The following is a 25,121-nucleotide window of genomic DNA, read 5'->3' as shown; positions in this document are numbered from 1 at the left end:
CTGAGGCATCAAGGAACACCAATTTAATATTGAGGGCAGCGTGGAGGGTAAAAATCGTAGAGGGAGACCAAGAGATGAATATACTAAGCACAGAGAGATGTAGGCTGCAGTACGTACTGGGAGATGAAGAAGCTTGCACAGGATAGAGTAGCATGGAGAGCTGAATCAAACCAGTCTCATGACTGAAGACCACAACAACAACAACAACGATGTCTCAGTGTGTGTCCTATCAACAGATTCCTTCTTCTAATTAGGTTTTGCTACCAGTATCTGTTCTCTCGATTTCTGTTCGTACTTCCTCATTGATTATGTGTTGTCGAACAGTGGGGCTTTCTGCGAGCGATGTGCGGTAGGAGAAGTAAGGTTTGCTAAGAAATTACCAGATGTCACTCGCACTGAAAATGTACCTAAGGACCAGTTTAAAACTGGGTTTGAAGAATATTACAAGGGGGGAATATAATCAGTATGTTAACGTCGGCCTCGACTGTTCTGTCCGCACAATGACACGTCGGACACGGTTGGCTGTGTAAAAAAACTTGGCACATAGAAGGTAAATGATTAAGCAAACACAAATTTAGGGTAACGGACACTATAATTACGAACTTGGACTTAACGTACATATAACATGTTAACACTTACGTCAATAACAATGACAGAACTTGAGTGGTTTGAAAAGTTTACAAATCACGTAAATATGTCCATTCATTAACCACTCTGCGTTTTTCACACATGCTAGTGCCACATGCAACAAAATGACGTAGTTAAATATTATACAATGGCAAATAAATGGCTCTTGGTTTCTTTCCTTACTCAAATCAGTGTTTTGTGTGACGAGATGTGGCGGTGTGAAAATACATCTCATCGCCTCCCGTGTGGAGAACTACTGGATTCTCGTGATCCATACGTAATTCCAGTGATGTTATAGTTGCACATAGTACATTCATTCATATACACTCCTGGAAATTGAAATAAGAACACCGTGAATTCATTGTCCCAGGAAGGGGAAACTTTATTGACACATTCCTGGGGTCAGATACATCACATGATCACACCGACCGAACCACAGGCACATAGACACAGGCAACAGAGCATGCACAATGGCGGCACTAGTACAGTGTATATCCACCTTTCGCAGCAATGCAGGCCGCTATTCTCCCATGGAGACGATCGTAGAGATGCTGGATGTAGTCCTGTGGAACGGCTTGCCATGCCATTTCCACCTGGCGCCTCAGTTGGACCAGCGTTCGTGCTGGACGTGCAGACCGCTTGAGACGACGCTTCATCCAGTCCCAAACATGCTCAATGGGGGACAGATTCGGAGATCTTGCTGGCCAGGGTAGTTGACTTACACCTTCTAGAGCACGTTGGGTGGCACGGGATACATGCGGACGTGCATTGTCCTGTTGGAACAGCAAGTTCCCTTGCCGGTCTAGGAATGGTAGAACGATGGGTTCGATGACGGTTTGGATGTACCGTGCACTATTCAATGTCCCCTCGACGATCACCAGTGGTGTACGGCCAGTGTAGGAGATCGCTCCCCACACCATGATGCCGGGTGTTGGTCCTGTGTGCCTCGGTCGTATGCAGTCGTGATTGGGGCGCTCACCTGCACGGCGCCAAACACGCATACGACCATCATTGGCACGAAGGCAGAAGCGACTCTCATCGCTGAAGACGACACGTCTCCATTCGTCCCTCCATTCACGCCTGTCGCGACACCACTGGAGGCGGGCTGCACGATGTTGGGGCGTGAGCGGAAGACGGCCTAACGGTGTGCGGGACCGTAGACCAGCTTCATGGAGACGGTTGCGAATGGTCCTCGCCGATACCCCAGGAGCAACAGTGTCCCTAATTTGCTGGGAAGTGGCGGTGCGGTCCCCTACGGCACTGCGTAGGATCCTACGGTCTTGGCGTGCATCCGTGCGTCGCTGCGGTCCGGTCCCAGGTCGACGGGCACGTGCACCTTCCGCCGACCACTGGCGACAACATCGATGTACTGTGGAGACCTCACGCCCCACGTGTTGAGCAATTCGGCGGTACGTCCACCCAGCCTCCCGCATGCCCACTATACGCCCTCGCTCAAAGTCCGTCAACTGCACATACGGTTCACGTCCACGCTGTCGCGGCATGCTACCAGTGTTAAAGACTGCGATGGAGCTCCGTATGCCACGGCAAACTGGCTGACACTGACGGCGGCGGTGCACAAATGCTGCGCAGCTAGCGCCATTCGACGGCCAACACCGCGGTTCCTGGTGTGTCCGCTGTGCCGTGCGTGTGATCATTGCTTGTACAGCCCTCTCGCAGTGTCCGGAGCAAGTATGGTGGGTCTGACACACCGGTGTCAATGTGTTCTTTTTTCCATTTCCAGGAGTGTAAATTGTCAAAATCACACTCTTCAATTCATTAAAATAACATATACCTCATAATATCCACAATATGTATCAAATAAGCGCATAGAAGTGTTTATGCTTGTTTTCGCACTATTATGCTTCAGTTCATTGTCGTCGGTGCGACGGTTATTTGTGTCCGTCTGTCTATGCACAGGCGGTGACCTTCATTCTTGAAAAGTAACTGTACAACACATTGATCTAGCTTCCATATTATTAACTTTAAAAACTCAGTCTTGATGAAAAGGGAGAAACTTATAATCTAACATGAAAATCAAAGGTAGATTGTTTATACACTAATCACTGTCTGTACATTTGTACGATGTTTTAGTTAGTTCAGGGGTTTTGTCTCTTTCGTAGAGTTTTTTGTGTGAATTGCACGGTATTTGCTTATCGCTTAAATTTACACTAATAAATATTCATGTTGCACACGAACACAAAACACTTTGACGTTCTTCGCCATGGGTTGTCGATGGTGGTTTGTGGTCTTATCTCACCGCATCTTGACATGGTTACGTGGGCAAGACAAGGACGTTGAGAAGCTGGCGTCTCATTATGTTAAATGTTCGTCCATGTAGATAAATTTCCGTGAGTTGTGTTTCTTTTGGTGCCAATTTTTTATCATAAAACAATAAAGAAAACCTGAGTTAGGTTATGCTTAACAGTAAGCTTACATCCCTAATTGGGTAAGGGATAAGGGTGTGAACATCATATTTAGAAAGCTAGCGTGAGTACTCGCTCACTAAATTTATACATTGTTCAGTAATATCTTATTTCCGCTCCGAAATGAATACACCAGCCGACCGTTGTGGCCGAGCGGTTCTAGGCGCTTCAGTGCGCAGCCGCGTTGCTGCTACGGTCGCAGGTTCGGCTCCTAGCTCCGGCATGGATGTGTGTGATGTCCTTACCTTAGTTAGGTTTAAGTAGTTCTAAGTCTAGGAGACTGATTACCTCAGATCTCAAGTCGCACAGTTGTCACAGCCATGTTTTTTACTATACCACTGTACCTTTCTATGGGCAGCAGATAAGGTATTGAAGGGTGGATGCATAGAAGCAAAATGAAAGTCTAGTAACAGGCGTACTCAATTTTTACGTACAATTACGATGGTGAAGTACACAAGACATATAAAAGCTGAAAAAAGTATATATGGTTGCTAAATACCGAAGTGCCTATAGAATTTAAGTTAATCTTATTAATCTTTAATTTGTGTCTCAGAAACCTTTAATTTTTGTGTCAGAAAAATCTGGTAACAAACAGATGTATAATGCATACAGGAGAGACGTCTTTCGTTATTCAGGAATGAGACCAGATATTATAGAGAAACCGTAGAGTATTAACAAAATGCACACAACAGTATAATGTTCACGGACGAAAGAAAAACACTGGAACAATCGCCTGTTCTCTGTTGACCACACAGGGACAGAAACGAAAGTAAGAGAAGAATTGTGAAAACGTCACCAAGTTTTTGAGCATCGAGGAACAGAGTGTGTAGTCTCCAGACGGACTTGCATTAAGAGCAAAACATCTTTCCAACCCTGATTCCTTGGCGACCAAGTTGTTTTGGCATGGAATACGACGAGCACAGTGAGGTACAGCTCTCTGTGCTCGGCAAGGAGCAGCCTCAACGACAACATTTGATGAGTAAGCACTGTCAGTTGTGTGAGGATATATGTACAAAGAGACACAACCACAGAAATACTTGCCAAAGAGAATATATAAACGTTGTCCGTGTGGTTGCAAATGTGTGAAAGAAAAAGCCAACACACAATGCACAAAAGTTCCATATGTGTGAGTATGCAGTGATTCTGTATACGTATTCACCCCAGAAGTGCCGAGGTGTAAGCCGGTGTGAGTCAGCAGCTTAAATACCCAAACCCCACCTTTATTAACCCTTTAGCGAGAGGCAGAAGAGGGAGCCTTTTTCGTCCAGGCAACCCCTTTCCATGGTCTAGACTTGGCGCACGGCCCACCTCCAGAAACTGGTGTTCCTCCTGCAGCAGTACGACTCTGCGGCTTATCACTGGCACTGAGGACAGTTGACACTGAAAATGGACAACGACAGGTCATACGTAAAGCACACCAGTGGCGAGGCGCAATCAATAATTCCACTGCCCGATAACGGTGAACTCATTGATGACAATGCCACCACAGCAGACTTATTAAACACGTTTCCCGAAACTAATTCACCGAGGAAGACTAAGTAAATATTCCTGAATTCCAATTAAGAACAACTGCGAAGGTGAGAAACATAGAAGTAGACATCCACGGTGTAGCAAGCAGGTTAAATCACTTAATAAAGGTAAGGCTTCCAGTCCAGATTGTATCCCACTCAGGATCCCTTCCGATTATGCTGATGCTATAGCTCCATGTTTAGGAATTATAAACAACCACCCGCCCACAGAAAGTTCTGTACCTAAAGACTGGAAAATTGCTCAAGTCACACCAATACCAAAAAATGGAAGTAGGAGTAATCCGCTAAATTACAGGCCCACGTCACTAACGTCGATTTGTAGTAGGCTTTTGGAACATATACTGTGTTCGAACACTATCAATTTCCTCGAAGAAAACGATTTATTGACACATAGTCACCACGGATGCAGAAAACATCGTTGTTGCGAAACACAACTACTCAAGAAGTAATGAGTGCTATCTACAGGGGATGTCCAATTGATTCCATGTCTTTAGATTTCCAGAAGACTTTCGACACCGTTCCTCACAAGCGTCTTCTAACCAAACTGCATGATTATGGAAAATCGCCTCAAATGTGCTGCTGGGTTCGTTATTTCCTCTAAGATCGCAGTCCGTAGTAATGGATGGAAAGTCATCGATTAAAACAGAAGCAATATCCTGCGTTCCCCAAGGAAGTGTTATAGGCCATCTGTAGTTCCCGAGCCGGGTAGCCGCGCGGTTTGGGGCGCCTTGTCACGCTCCGCGCGGCTCGCTCGTCGGAGGTTCGAGTCCTTCCTCGGGCATTGGTCTGTCTGTCACTCTTAGCGTAAGTTACTTTATGTTAGATTGAATAGCGAGTAAGCTTAGGGACGGATGACCTCAGCAGTTTGGTCCCATAAGACCTTACCACAAACTTCCAAATTTTTCCCTCCGTTTTTTCTGAAGAATATTAACGACATAGGAGACAATCTGAGTAGCTCTCTCAGATTGTTTGCAAATGATGCTCTCGTTTACCGTCTTGTTAAGTCTTCAGATGACCAAAACTAACTGCAAAATGATTTAGATAACATATCTTTGGTGCAAAAAGTGGCAATTGACCCTAAATAAAGCAAAGTGTGAAGTTATTCACATGAGTACTAAAAGAAATCCACTAAATTTCGATTACGCGATAAGTCACACAAATCTGAAGACTGTAAATTCAACTAAATACTTGGGGATTACAATTACAAATAACCTAAATTGGAACGATCACATAGATAATGTTGTGGGTAGAGCAAACCAAAGACTGCAATTCATTGGCAGAACACTTAGAAGGTGCAACAGTTTTACTAAAGAGACTGCTTACACCAGGCTTGTCCGTCCTATTCTGGAGTGTTGCTGTGTGGTGTGCGATCCCCATCGGGAGGGACTGACGGACGACATAACAGTACTGCACTTGTTTTTCATTCATCATTGACTCTTGCCTTCCAAAGCTGAAAAAAATGTATTTGTCTAAGGTGAAAGATGTAGGGGCAATACACTGGCGTATGTTTACGGTTATTTGGTTTATTAAGGAAAGGCAATCCTATGTTTCTATCATTTGTAGACTTAGAGAAAGCTTGTGACAATATTGAGTGGAATGCTCTATTTCAAATTCTGAAGGTGGTAGGGGTTAAATACAGCGAGTGAAAGGCTACTTACAATGTGTGCAGAAACCAGATGGCAGTTGAAACAGCCGAGGGGCATGAAAGGGAAACAGTGGTTAAGAATGGAGTGAGACGGGGTTTTAGTCTAACCCCAATATCATTCAATCTATATATTGAGCAAACAGTAAATAAAACAAAAGTAAAGTTCAGAGTAGGAATTTAAATCCGAAGGAGATATAAAAGCTATGAGGTTTGCCGATGACATTGGAATTCTCTCAGAGACAGCAAAGGACCTGGAAGAGCAGTCGAGTAGAACAGACAGAAGGTGGACAAAAGATAAACATCAACAAAAGCGAAACTACGACAATGGGATGTAGTCGAATTAAATCAGTTGTGGCTGAGGGAATTAGATCAGCAAACGAGACACTTAAAGTAGTAGATGAGTTTTGCTATATGGAGAGAAAAATAACTGGTGATGGTGGAAGTAGAGACGATGTAAAATGTAGACTGGAAATGACAAAGCGTTTCAAAAGAAGAGAAATTTGTTAACATCACGTATAGATTTAAGTGCCAGGAAGTCGTTTCCGAAAGCTATTGAGTGTAGCCATGTATGGAAGTGAAACATGGATGATAAGTAGTTTGGACAAGAAGAGAATAGAAGCTTTCAAAATGTGGTGCTCCAGAAGAATGCTGAATTTTATATGGGTATAACACGTAACTAATGAGGAGGTACTGAATAGAATTGGGGAGAAGAGAAATTTATGGCACAAATTGACTAGAAGAAGGCATCTGTTGGTAGGACATGTTTAGGGGCATCAAGTACTCACCAATTCAGTACTGGAGAGCACCTTGGAGGGAGACTAAGATATGAATACATTAAGCAGACTCAGAAGGATGTAGATTGCAGTCGGTACTTTGAGATGTAGGAGCTTACACAGGATTGAGCAGTATCAAACCAGTCTCTGAACTGAAGACCATTACAACAACAACAACATGGTTACGATCGAAATCAGGAAGGAAACTTATTCATACATGGTGACACTTCGAAACTGAAATTTTCACTCTGCGCTGATATGAAACTTCCTGGCAGATTAAAACTGTGTGCCGGACCGAGACAAGAACTTGGGGCCTTTGCCTTTTGCGGGGAAGTGATCCACCATCTGAGCCACCCAAGCAGGTCTCACATGCCGTCTTCTGGGCTTCTGCTAGGAACTGGTCTCCTACCTTCCAAACTTCACATAAGCTCTTCTGTGAATCTTGCAGGACTAGCACTCCTAGAAGAAAGGATATTGCGGAGACGTAACTTAGTCACAGCCTGGGGCATGTTTCCCGACAGAAATTTTCACTCTGCAGTGGTGTGTGGGCTGATAGGAAATTTCCTGGCAGGAGTGCTAGTGAAATTTGGAAGGTAGGAGACGAGGTACTGGCAGAACTGAATCCCATAGGACGGGACATGAGTCGTGGTTGGGTAGCTCAGTCGACAGAGCACTTGCCCACGATAGGCAAAGGTCCCGATTTCGAGTCTCGGTCCGGCACACAGTTTTAATCTACCAGGAAGTTTGAGGGTGCAATTATTGACCTACATGAAATGAAATCCTCATAGATTCTGAACGGTTTGCTTTATGACATTCAAACTGCATGCTTGGCCGCGGGGGATGATGGTAATTAGTATGTGCATGCGCGTGCGGCTTGTTGTTGTCGGCCATGTGCACAAGAAAACGTCACGGTACAATGTACCTGAACATATACCACTTGTGGAGGCCTGCTACGCTAGCAATAGTAGCCCAAATGCGGCTCAAAGGAAGTGATGCGACCGAGATCAAGCTGAAGACAACCGGTCCGTGTGTGCTAAAAATAAATAATATGATTCGAAAGTTTGAGAGAACGGGTAGCTCTCTTGCTGACAGTGTTCGCAATGTCGGTCGTCCAAAAAGGATGAAATCGACTGAAAACATCAACATGACAAGTCTTGTGTTTCAAACCAGCCCCAGGAAATCTATCAGACGAGCTGCACAACAGCTGGGAATCAACTGGGAGGCACTGCGACGTGTAGTTGTTGACCTGCATCTTTTCCCATACAAAATTCAAGCTTCTCAACCTTTAAGCTCGAGGGCCATGGAACAGCAGTGGTGTTTCGCCTACACTGTTGTCTGCAGAATTAACGAACAGGACTTTGATGTGAATATGATTTCGTTTCGCGGCTAAGCCTACATCCACCTGGATGTGTTCGTCAATAAGCGAAATTAACGCATTTGGAGGACTGAGACTGCGCATTCGGTGATCGAGAAGTCTCTTCACCCTCAACGGAGCACTGTGTGGTGTGCAGTCACGGAATAATCAGTGCAATATTCTTTTGGTGACTACCGAACGGTACGTAAAGGTTTTGGAAGATGATATCATCACGAGCATCCAAAGTTACGGTCATTTCGATAGTATGTGATTCATGCAAGATAGTGTTCGACCTCTTCGAAGCAGGGAGGTGTTTGATGTTCTGGAGGAGCATTCTGGGGACCGTATTCTGGCTCTGGTGTACCCAGGAGGCACGGGCATGGGCCTCGATAGGCCTCCATGTTCTCCAGGTCTGAATACATCGACTTCTTTTTGTGGGGCTGTATTAAGGTCAAGGTGTACAGCAATAGCCCAGAGACTATTGCTGAGCTGAAAACATTCAGGAGGTCATCGACAGCATCTATGTTCCGACACTTCAGCGGGTCACGCAGAATTTCGCTATTCGTCTGCGCCACGTCATTGCCTATGACGGCAGTCACACCGAAGATGTCATAACCTTAACCCGAATATATGTAGTGACGTTTACATTTTGAATAAAATGTGTACACGCCGAACTCCGTAACTAATTTACGTTTTTTCTTTCTTCTTCATATACAGTCCGCCAGAAAAATGTAGACACACCATAAGGAACGAAAAGTATTACTTATGTGTTTATTTTACGTTTAATAATCGATCACAGATGTTGCACAACCTTAGCTTAGCATATGGTTACTTCAAGTGTTAAAAAGTTCACAGTCGACGGCTATACACATAGCAGAACGACGGCCGGTCGTCTCAACTCTCTAAGCACTATAGGACTTAACATGTAGTGGCCTTAGTCCCCTAGAACTTAGAACTACTTAAACCTAACTAACCTAAGGACATCACACACATCCATGACAGAGGCAGGATTCTAACCTGCGAACGTAGCAGCAGCGGGGTTCCGGACTGAAGCGCCAAGAGCCGCTCGGCCACAGCGGCCGGCTAATCGCAACTATGTCAGTCACTATTACCGTGGAGATCGCTGCACATGTCGCTGTAATCTCCTCCAGCGTGCGTGGCTTACGTCGATAGACGTTATCTTTCACAGTTCCCCACAAGTAAAAGTCTGTAGCTGTTAGATCTGGCGACCATGGAGGGAACTCAATGGGTCTTCTTCATCCAGTCCAATGCCACAGGCGCGGGACACGATGGGAATTAGAATGCCCATCGAACACGCCAGGTTGTTGTCGGCCCCTTTTATTTGGATGGATGCTTTAGCAAGTGAAATTGGCAGAGTTGGGGGACTGAGAGTCAGCATTTGGCGATCGGGATGTCACTTCACCCTCAACGGGAGACTGTGTGGTGTGCAATGTCCACTCATGGAAGAATCGGTGCGGTATTCCTTTGGTAACTACCGAACGGTATGTGAAGGTTATTGAAGATGATTTCAATCCCGTTATCCAAATTAATCCGGGAGGAGCACTTTTGGGAGTGCATTCTGGTTCTGATGCACCCAGAGGCCCTAGCATGGGTCTAGATTGGATTCACTTTCAGATAAAACAGCTGTGCCATGCATACCTGCTCTATTCTCCTGTATACTATATGTAACACTACTCCCCCTTCCTAAGTACGTGTTTGTTGAATAGATTAAAGGTAATTGTTTATAGTACACTATCTTGCCGGATTCATTCATGAATATGTGTAGAACCTGCACTCCAATAGAAGTCCTCTCCTTTTTTATACAGCTTCCACATAACATATCACTCTCTATGCATATTCCTACTCTCTTCTATACCTCAAACTTTATTTGGCCATTTTACATCATGAAACATTTCCTGTATATCTACAAAAGCTATTTATTTACAGTTTAAAATTAAGTTTAAAGATATTACTCCTTCTTGGATTCTTCGGTTTTTTTCCGAATCCAAACTGACTTTCTGATAATCGTGTGTCAATTGTTCGAAGAAAGAGAAAGCTTTTATTTGATGTGGCATTGACTAAGCTAAGACATCGGTAATTTTTGTATTTTAAGACAAGACTAAATATCGTATAATGTTTCTCTAGAGTCTGAGGGCAATTTCCCTTGTTCCTATATGTTACACAAGGGAGTATGTAACAGATTTCTAATTTAAATAATTCCAGATTCGACAAATTCAGATGGAATGTTGTCTTTCCCAGGGCTTCCTTGTTTCTCAGATTTTCAGAGCTAACTGATAAAAAATAGCTGCAATAAATAATAGTAATTTAAAACGTCATTTAAAGGATCACCCCGATCGTCTAATGTAGTAACTGGAACTGTGACTATTTTCAGCGCTAATTACAGCTTGTAATGAAGAACGTACAACAACAAAGGTCAGTTATCAGTACCATCTGCTACAATTTGGTAGGGTGACATCAATTACGAAATGATGGAAAGAATGTGCATTGAAAAGATGGCATATTCTCTATGACTGGCTTTGACATATCCCCCTACAGTAATGGCTCCCAACCTTTCTGAGAGCATTATCCCAGAGTGCAAACAGACACTAGCTAGAGCTCCACTTCCCCCTTCCCCTCCCAGCCACCCAAACACACACACCAAGTCATCATCCTTAGCGATTAACTAAACTCCACTAAGAAGAATATTTCCTTTGAAAACTTTTATTTTGAAAGTGATGAAACATAAATGATACTTAGCTTTTGTAGATGTTTTATTAAACCTCAGACTAATGTAATTATACAATTGGTACTTCTTATTTGTAATGATGTAGCCTTTCTCATTGCGTCTAAGACTACTCAAAAATGGAAGTTAACTGTCTGCAGTGAAGTTATGCACTTGTTTCCTCTACACCACTTCTATCTCTATTGACTCTTGCGTCACCCTCACCCTGCAGCTTTACTTAAAATCAATCAAGTGAAAATTCGTGCACTCTACTTACTATTTCTGAATCACTTGATTGCTGGGCTCCTTACTTCTGCAGTGTCAGAAATCGAACGATTTTAACTTGCCAACGCTTTGTGTCTGACTAGGTGCCACAAATAATAATAACAATAAAGTACTGTACACATCTTACACTACAATAGTAGCGATTACATAGTAAGTGTTGAGTTGAAGTTTAATATTTTTTCATTTATTATTATGAAGTGAGTGATGACGAAATTTCTGGTCATTTGCTATAAATTTTATGAGATATTGAAGCATATGTGATCTATATGTCTCGATTTCTCCATCATGGTACAAAGTGAAAACTATTGTGTGCAGCAGGAGGATTATGTGTGGAAGATGAAGTTCATACATTCGTTTGACAAGCTGTAGCATGCACCATATTGTGTCATTCATTACTTCTATTATTTGAAAATAAAATTTATTGATGATAAATTATGTAATAGCTACAAATTGTTGCAAAATAGTCATGATAAACATGATCTTTTAGAAATAATTTAGTATTGTGAGCGAAACGCAATTAGGCACAGTTATTTGTACTCCTCATAAAATTTAATTTTGTCCATTGGGAGGGGGGGGGGCGTTATACCACTACCCTACAAAATTTTGGGTGTTGTCATATTGGAATATGTCAGAAGTTGCCATCTAGCTATGCCTGCCACCTCTATGTCACGTTTCTAGAAAGTCATTCCAGACTGTGACAGCAGTTACTTGATCCCCTGTATCAGTTCCTAGAGAGAAACATGCTGGTATAGCACTTAAGGACAGAGGGATAGAGATTTCAGGCATGAAATATCATTGTTTTCTTAAATAACTGCAGAAATCGGGACTGGATGTTGAACAATGTATGCTCTTAGTTTTGTGCTAGATATTCATTTTGATACTTTGAGCAGGTAATTGTAGAAAGAGGCCTCTATTCCTTCTGTGGCATTTTGTACAAGCAAATACGGAAGTTTTAAGAGGAGATGTAATAGATTTTCAAAAGTATTATTTCCTTCATCCACACACTATAATCTATGTTGATAGCAGCTTTAGAAATGCCTTTAAATTGTGGCATTGATTAACTCTGCACTTACAGCCACTCCCACTTTTTCCAACATTTGGGAAACTGTGTTCCAGAATCGCTGACAGTGGGACTAGTTCAGGAGGCTGAGGAAGCCACGGCCGTGGATCTGGGAGCCCTGCTGGACGCCGGGGACGGCGCTGTGGTGACTCTGCTGGCCGGGGACACGCGGCTGGTGGCGCACAGGGCTGTCTTGGCCGCCAGGAGCGCCGTGTTTGCGGGCATGCTCCGCCGTCTCACCTTAGAAGCCAGCAGCAGCAGCCAGCTCACACTCTCGGACACAGAGGGCCCTGTGCTGCGCCAGGTGCTGGCATACCTCTACACCCTGCAGGTGCCCCAGCTGCCCAGCATGGCCCCAAAGCTGCTGGTCGCCGCCGACGTATACGGCCTGTCGGTACTGAAAGCGCACTGTGAGCAACAGGTGGTCGCCCAGCTGTCTGTCGAGACTGCGGCAGCTGCAGGTGTTATCGCGATTAGGCATTCCGCCAACAGGCTGAAGCAGGCCGCCGTCGCCTTTATAAAGGCCCACTTGCTCCATGTGATGGCGACGCAGGGCTGGGCTGAGGCTGTAGTCAACGACCCACAAACTGTTGTGGAGTTGGTTCGCCTGATTGCAGAGACACCGACAGACACCAGGTAAGCGTGAGACAAGTCACAATTCCACGTTACACAGCGATAAGTGTGTGTACTGCCAGGCCTACAATGTCCACCACAAAGTTTAATTAGATGTGCATGCGCAGTAAAATACACTACTACTGATATCCATTTTCTTGTATACACTATGTGATCAAATGTATCCAGACGCCTGGATGAATATGACTTACAAATTCAATGAAGCCCTCCATCGGTAGTGCTGGAATTCAGTGTGGTGTTGGTCCACCCTTAGCCTTGATCTCAGCTTCCACTCTCGCAGCCATACGTTCAATCAGGTGCTGGATGGTCTGTTGGGGAATGGCAGCTCATTCTACATGGAGTGCTGCACTGATGAGAGGTATCGATGTTGGTCGGTGAGACCTGGCACGAAGCTGGCGTTCCAATATATCCCAGATGTGTTCTGTAGCGTTCAGGTCAGGACCCTGTGTGGGCCAGTCCTTCACAAAGACGCTACTGTCATGCAACCACTCGGCCACAGCCCATGCATTATGAACAGGTGCTCGATCATGTTGAAAGATGTAATCGCCATCCCCCAACTGGTCTTGAACAGTTGGAAACAAGAAGGCGCTTAAAACATGAATGTAGGACTGTGCTGTGATAGTGCCACGCAAAACAACAAGGGGTGCAAGCATCTTCCATGACAAATACGACCATATCATAAAACCACCGCCTCTGAATTTTACTGTTGGCACTACGCATGCTGGCAGAGAGCGTTCACAGGGCATTCGCCATACCCACACCCTGCCATCCGATTGACACATTGTGTACCATGATTGGTCACTCCACACAACGTTTTTCCACTGCTCAATCGTCCAATGCTTTCGCCTCTTACACCAGGCATTTACCTTCGTGATGTGTGGCTTAAGAGCAGCCGTTAGACCATGAAATCCCAGTTTTGTCACCTCCCGCCTAACTTTCACTCTACTTGTAGTGGATACAGTGAAGAATCACGGTACAAAATGTTGCCATCCGATGGCAGGGAGTGGCGAATCCTTGGTGTACGTTATTTGCCAGTGTATGTAGTGCCAACAGTAAAATTAGGAGGCAGTTATGATGAAGAGCAATTCGTGGACGGAGATTGCATCTTTCAACCTGATCAAGCACCTGATCATAACGCACAGCCTGTGCCGGAGTGGTTACACAGCATAAACATCCCTGTAATGGACTGGCCTGCAGAGAGCCCTGACCTGAATCCTACAGAACATCTTGTGATGTTTTGGAACACCAACTTCGTGCCAGGCCTTGCCGACTGACAACGACACCTCTCCTCAGTGCACCACTCCATGAAATATGGGCTGCCATTCCCCAAGAAGCCTCCGAGCACCCGATTCAACGTATGCCTGCGTGAGTAGGAGCTGTCATCAAGGCTAATGGTCGGCTGATCCCATATTATATTCTAGCATTACCCATAGAGTACGCCACGAACTTGTAACTCAATTTCAGCCAGGTGTCTGTATACTTTTGATCACATAGTGTACTTTAGAATGTTGCAGCACAGTTCAAGGTGGGCAGCAACGTATTTTAAATTCCCAGTTCGTGATTTTCTCATTCTGTAAATCTAGAAATATTCGTGGTAGTGGAGTAGTCAGTCACATTAGTCGCTGCACCCATATCAGTACAACAGTTTTTTGTGTTGTGTATCTCCCTTTTACATTCTAGATATATATGTGGGATTCGCTGACAAGCTCTGTAACAAAATTCATTAACTCTAACGAAGTATTCGAGGGGTATTAGAAATAAGATTTTTGAAGCTTACTATGCTCTAAGGAAAATGTTATCATTCTCAATCGGAGCATATATGGAACATTTCTCTTAAAGAAGGTGATATAAAAACACAATTCTTAAACACTACATGACCACCTCACAAGAAAGGCGACAGGGTTTCACAACAACTCTGCCGCTTCAGGCAGTTCCGCATAAAGCTCTGTCTTCCTTCACATTTCCTTCCCACTTTTAGTCTGTTGTTTCTCGGGATATTTCCATACTTCAGTGCACTAGCTTGTGCAACACACAAAGGAAGGCGCTTTTTGTGTGAATACTCCGTTCTTGGCTCTTAGAGAAGGGTCTGTCAAATATCTACTGACCAGTCTTTGCTTAATTTTCCCTGTGGCTTTGGTAAAGATTAGTCCTGCAGTGTTTTCTTCTGCTAGAGCTTAGGGGTTTCCTTATCTGACCTGTCCCAGTTATTGGTCCATTGCTAACCACGTCAAAATGAAAGAGATCTTTAGATCCTTCTATTCTTTGTTATCAACATATCACATTATAAATACTCACTACAATGCTAGTGACAAGTAATTATCATAAATTACTTTTATTGTTAGATATGTCTGAATATTTGTGCACTACTTACTGAGCTGCTTCAAAAACTGGAATTCATATCCTTCAGATAATAATCCGTACACTCAGTGATTCATTTCCCATTTATTTTTATTCTTACAGAAGTGTATCCCATAATTATAAACGAAAATTAATGTTTGAATGAAACTGCTTATCGCCACAGCTATGTTTTTAAGATGCCTATTGTTTACACATTAACTTTAAATACGTAAATCTATCTGAATTATTTAGAAGGAAAGTTGGGAAACGCACTTCTTAACTTAAATCGGGTGCGTGTCACAAAACCTAACCAGTATCTTCTTCATTACGTAAAGCTATATACACTATTGCATTGCTTGCCATGACAACCACTTCACACAAGTATCCATCCACGTTACATGCATATACATGAAGCCTCTCTTTTTATGTCAATGGTAAATTCATTGCCCAGTTTCTTCATGAGAAATCACAAACGTTAACCAACACACACACACACACAGAACAAAACTACAACTGGCAAAACTAGAAACTGCCACATCTTGAGTAGTTCTCATTTGATACACGGATCTCCCAACAGTTACTGCCATTAAACACCACTGCTACATGCAGCATGGTTTGCACGGCACTTGAAATACTTGTCTTTTTCCATCACAACACTTGCTTCATAAGCACCACTTGTAAATTCCACATTGTCCAAACACCAGCCACAACTTTTTCACAGGTTATCACACTGCATACAAACTTCCATCAACTGGCATATGTAGCATAGTTCTTTTGTCTGTGCATTGCACTTATATTTAAATTATTAAGCACTAATATAACACACACACACACACCAGTCACAGTCTGATAAATATCATTACACTGAACACAGTAACGAAACAAAATTCTTGATTTCAGTGACAACCTGTGATCAGCACTTAGGCGTAAATATATATTATACAATTATTGTGTCTGCTTATTTTACTGATCATACTCATAGACTCGTTCAGCCTCCCTGTCAGGTACTATTCAATGTTCACCTGTTTCGTGTGGGTGCTCATTGGCCTGTGTGAATCAAATAAATCTATTGGCCGAAGTTTCAATTCTGTGATAAAGGTTTTAATGGAAGTTAAATTTTTACTGCAGTGGCTTCGTAATATGACAAATATTGTGCTCCATTTTTCTCTGAATTTCCTTCCCCGGGCATTTCAGAAGTATCTGTCATCATATTTACCGTATGTTCCCCCTACCGCCCAGTCTGTAGCATATGTCCTACGGACACCATCTGATGGACATAGCAGCAAATTAGGTACATTTAAAAGTTTTGCCAATCTAACTTCTGAGTGACTGTAGCTTGGGATGTTAAACTGCTAGTATGAGGAACTCAGGAGAAACAGCGTGCAAACTGATTGTCTCACTAGTAAGTCATTTATCTTAGTGGATTAGCAGACCCACTGTTGCCTTTGGCTGTATTGGTCCCATTATCTGTGGATGGACAGCTGCTAAGTGCTCTCTGTCTTAATACATGTATCGGAACAGTCTACATCTGCACTCTTGGCCAGCCACTGGACACAGCAGGACCAACCCCCAATATACAGCCACACAGTGAGCACAGCGACTGAGGCCGGACCCTCACCACAGCTGTGCAGACCACAGGTCCCCACTCAACCCCGTCTGTGGCATCTCGTGAGTTCTGTCACTACATAAGCATATCTTTAAACAAATTAGAGGAGGGTGGCGTTAGCGAAGTGTTATGGCGAAAAAATCGAATTTTAGTTTCTAAAAAGCAGAGATGGCAATGGTTAAGAGTAAACTTATTGTTTTAATCGATATCAACATCTTTCTTTGTATTATGTTCATTCAGTGTGGTAGTATGGGGATTGTTTCCTAAGCTAAAATTCTTTTCCAAAGTTTCTGTATATATTAATGTAGTGGATGGAGTTTCTAGTTTCATTGTTGGTTATATATCTCCCAAATTAATCTGGAAGGGAATGGATGTGGAAGTAGGTTGCTGGTGCATTGCTATATGAGTATCATACATGAACATAAATTTATGGACTTTATCAGCTGCAAAAGAGAAAGGTAGAGTCTGGAAAAAGTGAAGCATGTAAGACTGGAAAGATAACCTCCACGTAAGACTATGAACATCGTTTGATGTAGAGTTTATGTTTAAATATACATTGCATCAACAAGAACTGAATTATTGGGAAGGGCTGACGAAACGAAATGATACTTCGCATGTTGATACAATATGTGACATTGTATCAGTCATTGAAAAATCGAGTCAAATTTACACAGAACTTAGTGGTATGAACCCATTTATAATTTGGCATTGCAACCACACTTACCTGGACACATGCGTTGGTTCTGTTGGGAAGTAAATCTTAAAGTCATTTTATCTTCTCCTGAGGGAAAGTGAGCCATAACCATTGCAACTCGTCCTTGATATCGCAGTTACTAGCACTGCGATGGATTGACACCCTACATGTTAGATCTGGATGTCTTTCGGGACATGGGGGTATTTCATCATCACGCAGACAATTTATGGAGATACATCCCATGTGTGGGTGAGCATTTTCCTGTTGATTGTTGATGTCACAATACTGTTGCATGAGAGGTAGCAAACAGGGACATGGGATGGCAGTGGCATACCATTGTGCCGACAGCGTCCTCAGTCACTATGAGTCTTGAGCCGAGGTCATACCCAGTGGATCCACATACCATGACCCCAGAAGTAACACTGCTGCATGTCTCCAGAAAACAGAAGGAATGCGACCAAGGTCGCCACCATAGTGCCTGACGATGCTCATCTGGGCCAGTACAAAATGTGATTCATTGCTGTAATGCGAGTAGTCTATGCATTATATTGACAGAACCACTCCAATAGAAGTCTTTTCTGTGTTGGTAGTAATGACAGTTACACGTGGCTGAATAATTCCATAGCCCATCTGCTAGTGGCCTCTGACACCAATGCAGGGATGAGGAAGACATGCTCATGGTCTTAGGGACTGTGAACAAAACAATAAATTACTACGATTGCCTGGTCCAATAACAAAAGTGTTAAGGGAGTTGACCACGAGTGTATCTAAGAAGATTGTAAAAATGAGTGAAATACAAGTGATACACTTTGATTGGTTGCAATGCTATTTCGAGGCTGTAAGATATTTCCGGACATGATAGCGTGGTCAATCTGGCTTCAAACCTAGAGAGACCTTAGATACTTCTGTTAGTACAGGGTGGAGCAAATGAAAGTGGCCTGGGAGAATGAATACGATTGCACGTGAATATATGCATATAGCCACACCCTGTGACATGCACGCCATGTTATCCACCACGTGATCCACATCAGTTCATATTGTTGTGCGGGCTGTGCCAGTGTGAGTAGAGCTGAGCAAAGGGGGCGATGGTACTCACAGTGGAGCAGCAGGCGTTCGTTGTGAAAAGTTATGTGAGAACGAAGTCATGGAAACGGTATGGTCAGTTGTTTTCTGCGAAATTTAGTGGTGATAAAGTGTGAGCAACGAGTACCATGCAACGCTTAATCCGAAATTGATGTCAAACAGGATCTGTTTTGAAGCAGTAAAAAAAAAATGCCTAAACTCCCCTGCACATCACAGAACAATGCTGCAGTGCGCCAGAAAATGTTTCAGAGACCTACCAAATCATTCCAACACCTGTCACAAGAGACCAGGATTTCACACTGATTACGCAGACCTGCATATTCAGGGTGGTCCATTGATTTACTGGGCCAAATATCTCACAAAATAAGCGTCAAATGAAAAAAACTTGTCTAGCTTGAAGGGGGAAACCAGATGGCGCTATGGTTGGTCCGCTAGATGGCTCTGCCATAGGTCAAACGGATATCAACTGCGTGTTTTTTAAATAGGAACCCCCATTTTTTATTACATATTCGTGTAGTACGTAAAGCAATATGAACGTTTTAGTTAGGCCACTTTTTTCACTTTGTGATAGCGCTGTAATGGTCACAGACATATGGCTCACAATTTTAGCTGAACAGTTCGCAACAGGTGTTTTTTTTTAAATTAAAATACAGAACGTAAGTACGTTTAAACATTTTATTGCGGTTGCTCCAATGCGATACATGTACCTTTGTGAACTCATCATTTCTGAAAACGCATGCTGTTACAGCATGATTACCTGTAAATACCACATTAATGCAATAAATGCTCAAAATGATGTCCGTCAACCTCAATGCATTTGACAATACGTGTAACGACATTCCTCTCAACAGCGAGTAGTTCGCCTTCCGTAATGTTTGCGCATGCATTGACAATGCGATGACGCATGTTGTTAGGCGTTGTCGGTGGATCACGATAGCAAATATCTATCAACTTTCCCCACAGAAAGAAATCCGGGGACGTCACATCCGGTGAACGTGCGGGCCATGGGATAGTGCTTCGACGATCAATCCACCTGTCATGAAGTTGTTGTTGTTAAGGTCTTCAGTCCTGAGACTGGTTTGATGCAGCTCTCCATGCTACTCTATCTTGTGCAAGCTTCTTCATCTCCCAGTACTTACTGCAACCTACATCCTTCGGAATCTGCTTAGTGTATTCATCTCTTGGTCTCCCTCTACGATTTTTACCCTCCACGCTGCTCTCCAATGCTAAATTTGTGATTCTTTGATGCCTCAAAACATGTCCTACCAACCGATCCCTTCTTCTAGTCAAGTTGTGCCACAAACTTCTCTTCTTCCCAACCTAATCAATACCTCTCCATTAGTTACGTGATCTACCCACCTTATCTTCAGCATTCTTCTGTAGCACCACATCTCGAAAGCTTCTATTCTCTTCTTGTCCAAACTAGTTATCGTCCATGTTTCACTTCCATACATGGCTACACTCCATACAAATACTTTCAGAAACGACTTCCTGACACTTAAATCTATACTCAATGTTAACAAATTTCTTTTCTTCAGAAACGATTTCCTTGCCATTGCCAGTCTACATTTTATATCCTCTCTACTTCGACCATCATCAGTTATTTTCCTCCCTAAATAGCAAAACTCCTTTACTACTTTAACTGTCTCATTTCCTAATCTAATTCCCTCAGCATCACCCGATTTAATTTGACTACATTCCATTATCCTCGTTTTGCTTTTGTTGATGTTCATCTTATACCCTCCTTTCAAGACACTGTCCATTCCGTTCAACTGCTCTTCCAAGTCCTTTGCTGTCTCGGACAGAATTACAATGTCATCGGCGAACCTCAAAGTTTTTACTTCTTCTCCATGAATTTTAATACCTACTCCGAATTTTTCTTTTGTTTCCTTTACTGCTTGCTCAATATACAGATTGAATAACATCGGGGAGAGGCTACAACCCTGTCTCACTCCTTTCCCAACCACTGCTTCCCTTTCATGCCGCTCGACTCTTATAACTGCCATCTGGCTTCTGTACAAATTGTAAATAGCCTTTCGCTCCCTGTATTTTACCCCTGAAACATTCAGAATTTGAAAGAGAGTATTCCAGTTAACATTGTCAAAAGCTTTCTCTAAGTCTACAAATGCTAGAAACGTAGGTTTGCCTTTTCTTAATCTTTCTTCTAAGATAAGTCGTAAGGTTAGTATTGCCTCACGTGTTCCAACATTTCTACGGAATCCAAACTGATCTTCCCCGAGGTCGGCTTCCACCAGTCTTTCCATTCGTCTGTAAAGAATTCGCGTTAGTATTTTGCAGCTGTGACTTATTAAACTGATAGTTCGGTAATTTTCACATCTGTCAACACCTACTTTCTTTGGGATTGGAACTATTATATTCTTCTTGAAGTCTGTGGGTATTTCGCCTGTTTCATACATCTTGCTCACCAGATGGTAGAGTTTTGTCATGACTGGTTCTCCGAAGGCCATCAGTAGTTCTAATGGAATGTTGTCTACTCCCGGGGCCTTGTTTCGACTTAGGTCTTTCAGTGCTCTGTCAAACTCTTCAGGCAGTATCGTATCTCCCATTTCATCTTCACCTACATCCTCTTCCGTTTCCATAATATTGTCCTCAAGTACATCGCCCTTGTATAGACCCTCTATATACTCCTTCCACATTTCTGCTTTCCCTTCTTTGCTTAGAACTGGGTTCCCATCTGAGCTCTTGATGTTCATACAAGTGGTTCTCTTATCTCCAAAGGTCTCTTTAATTTTCCTGTAGGCAGTATCTATCTTACCCCTAGTGAGATAAGCCTCTACACATTTGTCCTCTAGCCATCCCTGCTTAGCCATTTTACACTTCCTGTCGATCTCATTTTTGAGACGTTTGTATTCCTTTCTGCCTGCTTCATTTACTGCATTTTTATATTTTCTCCTTTCATCAATTAAATTCAATATTTCTTCTGTTACCCAAGGGTTTCTACTAGCCCTCGTTTTTTTTTACCTATTTGATCCTCTGCTGCCTTCACTATTTTATCCCTCAGAGTTACCCATTCTTCTTCTACTGAATTTCTTTCCCCCATTCCTGTTAATTGTTCCCTTATGCTCTCCCTGAAACTCTGTACAACCTCTGGTTCTTTCAGTTTATCCAGGTCCCATCTCCTTAAATTCCCACCTTTTTGCAGTTTCTTCGGTTTTAATCTACAGGTCATAACCAATAGATTGTGGTCAGAGTCCACATCTGCCCCTGGAAATGTCTTACAATTTAAAACCTGGTTCCTAAATCTCTGTCTTACCATTATATAATCTATCTGATACCTTTTGGTATCTCCAGGGTTCTTCCATGTATACAACCTTCTATCATGATTCTTAAACCAAGTGTTAACTATGATTAAGTTGTGCTCTGTGCAAAATTCTACCAGGCGGCTTCCTCTTTCATTTCTTAGCCCCAATCCATATTCACCTACTACGTTTCCTTCTCTCCCTTTTCCTACACTCGAATTCCAGTCACCAATCACTATTGAATTTTCGTCTCCCTTCACTATCTGAATAATTTCTTTTATTTCATCATACATTTCTTCAATTTCTTCGTCATCTGCAGAGCTAGTTGGCATATAAACTTGTACTACTGTAGTAGGTGTGGGCTTCGTATCTATCTTGGCCACAATAATGCGTTCACTATGCTGTTTGTAGTAGCTTACCCGCGTTCCTATTTTCCTATTCATTATTAAGCCTACTCCTGCATTACCCCTATTTGACTTTGTGTTTATAACCCTGTAGTCACCTGACCAGAAGTCTTGTTCCTCCTGCCACCGAACTTCACTAATTGCCACTATATCTAAATTTAACCTATCCATTTCCCTTTTCAAATTTTCTAACCAACCTGCCCGATTAAGGGATCTGACATTCCACGCTCCAATCCGTAGAACGCCAGTTTTCTTTCTCCTGATAACGACATCCTCTTGAGTAGTCCCCGCCCGGAGATCCGAATGGGGGACTATTTTACCTCCGGAATATTTTACCCAAGAGGACGCCATCATCATTTAATCATATAGTAAAGCTGCATGCCCTCGGGAAAAATTACGGCCGTAGTTTCTACTTGCTTTCAGCCGCTCGCAGTAGCAGCACAGCAAGGCCGTTTTTGTTATTGTTACAAGGCCAGATCAGTCAATCATCCAGACTGTTGCCCTTGCAACTACTGAAAAGGCTGCTGCCCCTCTTCAGGAACCACATGTTTGTCTGGCCTCTCAACAGATACCCCTCCGTTGTGGTTGTACCTACGGTACGGCTATCTGTATCGCTGAGGCACGCAAGCCTCCCCACCAACGGCAACGTCTATGGTTCATGGGGGGGTGTCATGAAGTATGCTATTCAATACCGCTTCAACCGTACGCGAGCTATGTGGCAGACATCCATAATGTTGGAAGTACATCGCCATTCTGTAATGCAGTGAAACATCTTGTAGTATCATCCCGTAATTTCTCTTGTGCCCAGTGGCAGAACTGTACAAGACGTTCAAAGTCGTCGCCATGCAATTCCTGGTGGACAGAAATATGGAACGGGTGCAATCGATGTTGATGTAGCATTCTCAACACCGACGTTTTAGAGATTCCCGATTCTCGCGCAATTGGTATGCTACTGATTTGCGGAATAGCCGCGACAGCAGCTAAAACACCTACTTGGGCATCATCATTTGTTGCAGGTCGTGGTTGACGTTTCACATGTGGCTGAACACTTTCCTTAAATAACGTAGGCTAACTATCCGGCGAACGGTCCAGACACTTGGATAATTTCGTCCAGGATACCGAGCAGCATTCATAGCACTCGCCCATTTGGCATTTTGATCACAATAGCCATATATCAACAAGATATCGACCATTCCCACAATTCGTAAACGGTCCATTTTAAGATGGGTACTGCATGACGAAGCAAATACCGTCCGCACTGGCGGAATGTTACGTGATACCTCGTACTTGTACGTTTGTGACTATTACAGCGCCATCTATCACAAAACGAAAAAAGTGGCCCACCTAAAACATTGATATTTCTTTACGTACTACATTAACTTGTAATAAAAAATGTGGATTACTATTTAAAAATACGCAGTTGATATCCGTTTGACCTATGGCAGCGCCATCTAACGGGCCAACCATAGCGCCATCTGGTTTCCCCTGTTCAAGCTAGACGAGTATCTCTCTTTGTAGTGTTTCCGTTTGATGCTTATTTCGTGAGATATTTGGCCTGATCACTATCAATGGAACACCCTGTATGTCCCTATCGCATGTCTGTTGGTCACGCATTAAAACCAGCAGATGTTCCTAAGCACCTCCACATTTGTGAATGTCCATTCACTGAGATAACAATGAATGGCTTGGACATGGATTTTTTCTTTATGTCTGATGGAGACTAATTTCAGCTGAGTTGTTACGTCAACTAACAGAATCACAGGTCCTGGATAGCAGAGAGTCAGCAGAACTTCCACGAAACACCTTTGCACGATCATAGGGTTGGATTTTGGTGTGCAATGTCTGCACGCAGCATTACTGGTTTCACCTTCTTCAATCAGCTGCTGACTTTGGCCCATCACATTGCCAACATTTTGGAGCTATTTGTGGCAGCATTAATGGAGGAGGGAAAGGTGTTCAGTTACTTCCAAGAAGATGGAGCAACTGGTCATACAGCAAGTCGAACCTTTGATCACAGATACACAATTTCATGATTCACAGTTGTTAGCAGAGGTCAGCCTGGTTGGGGCCCTACCTGGCCACCTTTGTCACCTGATCTGTCAGTGTGTTATTATAGTGCACGAGAGCCCTCGAGAGCAGAGTCAATCACAACAACCCTCACAGTCATCAAGAACAGCAGCAGAACACTCCAGATGAGACTGCAGCAGTTCAAGCATCCAACCTTCGATCCGCCTTCAGCAACCTACCGACCAGGGCCCAAAAGCATCAAGAGATGAATGGTGGTCATTTTCAACAGCTGATATAGTCATCTTAGTGCTGCATTTACTTTCCTCTGTTGTATTGCTTTGTACTATAGAACTCTAATCTCTGGCTGCTTTTATTTGAGCCAACCTTCTAATAAATTGCGTGTGTATGTGGGTCCACCTTAGACTACTGTACATGAAAAGAGCAAAGCTATACAAGGCAGTAAGCTAGTAACCTTTCTCTCTGAGTCAGTAAATACTGTATAATGTTATATTTTGTAACTGCAGTATAAGTATTTGTATTGGTGTTAATATTAGTAACAAATGCCAGTAATAACATAGCAGTAACAGTAGTATTTGTAGCTTCTAGAGAAAATTCATGGTGATATAGTATTAATAGAGGCTTTCAATAGTTGTAAGAGTTATATTGTTTATTACTGCAA

The 25,121-nt window shown here is 43.0% G+C and overlaps 1 protein-coding gene across 1 annotated transcript in view; it reads left to right on the top strand.

The window, feature by feature from the left end:
- LOC126212649 (ankyrin-2-like) overlaps nucleotides 1–25,121 on the top strand; it is an 82,433-nt gene that overhangs the window by 34,913 nt on the left and 22,399 nt on the right. The window contains exon 2 of the mRNA XM_049940074.1: nucleotides 12,475–13,054. Within this exon, the coding sequence (XP_049796031.1) occupies nucleotides 12,475–13,054 (580 nt within the window). The remainder of the gene's footprint in view (nucleotides 1–12,474; nucleotides 13,055–25,121) is intronic.

Source organism: Schistocerca nitens, chromosome 11 (assembly GCF_023898315.1).
Source record: "Schistocerca nitens isolate TAMUIC-IGC-003100 chromosome 11, iqSchNite1.1, whole genome shotgun sequence".
NCBI lineage: Eukaryota > Metazoa > Arthropoda > Insecta > Orthoptera > Acrididae > Schistocerca > Schistocerca nitens.
The sequence above is the reverse complement of the archived record's forward strand: the minus strand, read 5'-3'. Positions and strand labels throughout refer to the sequence as shown.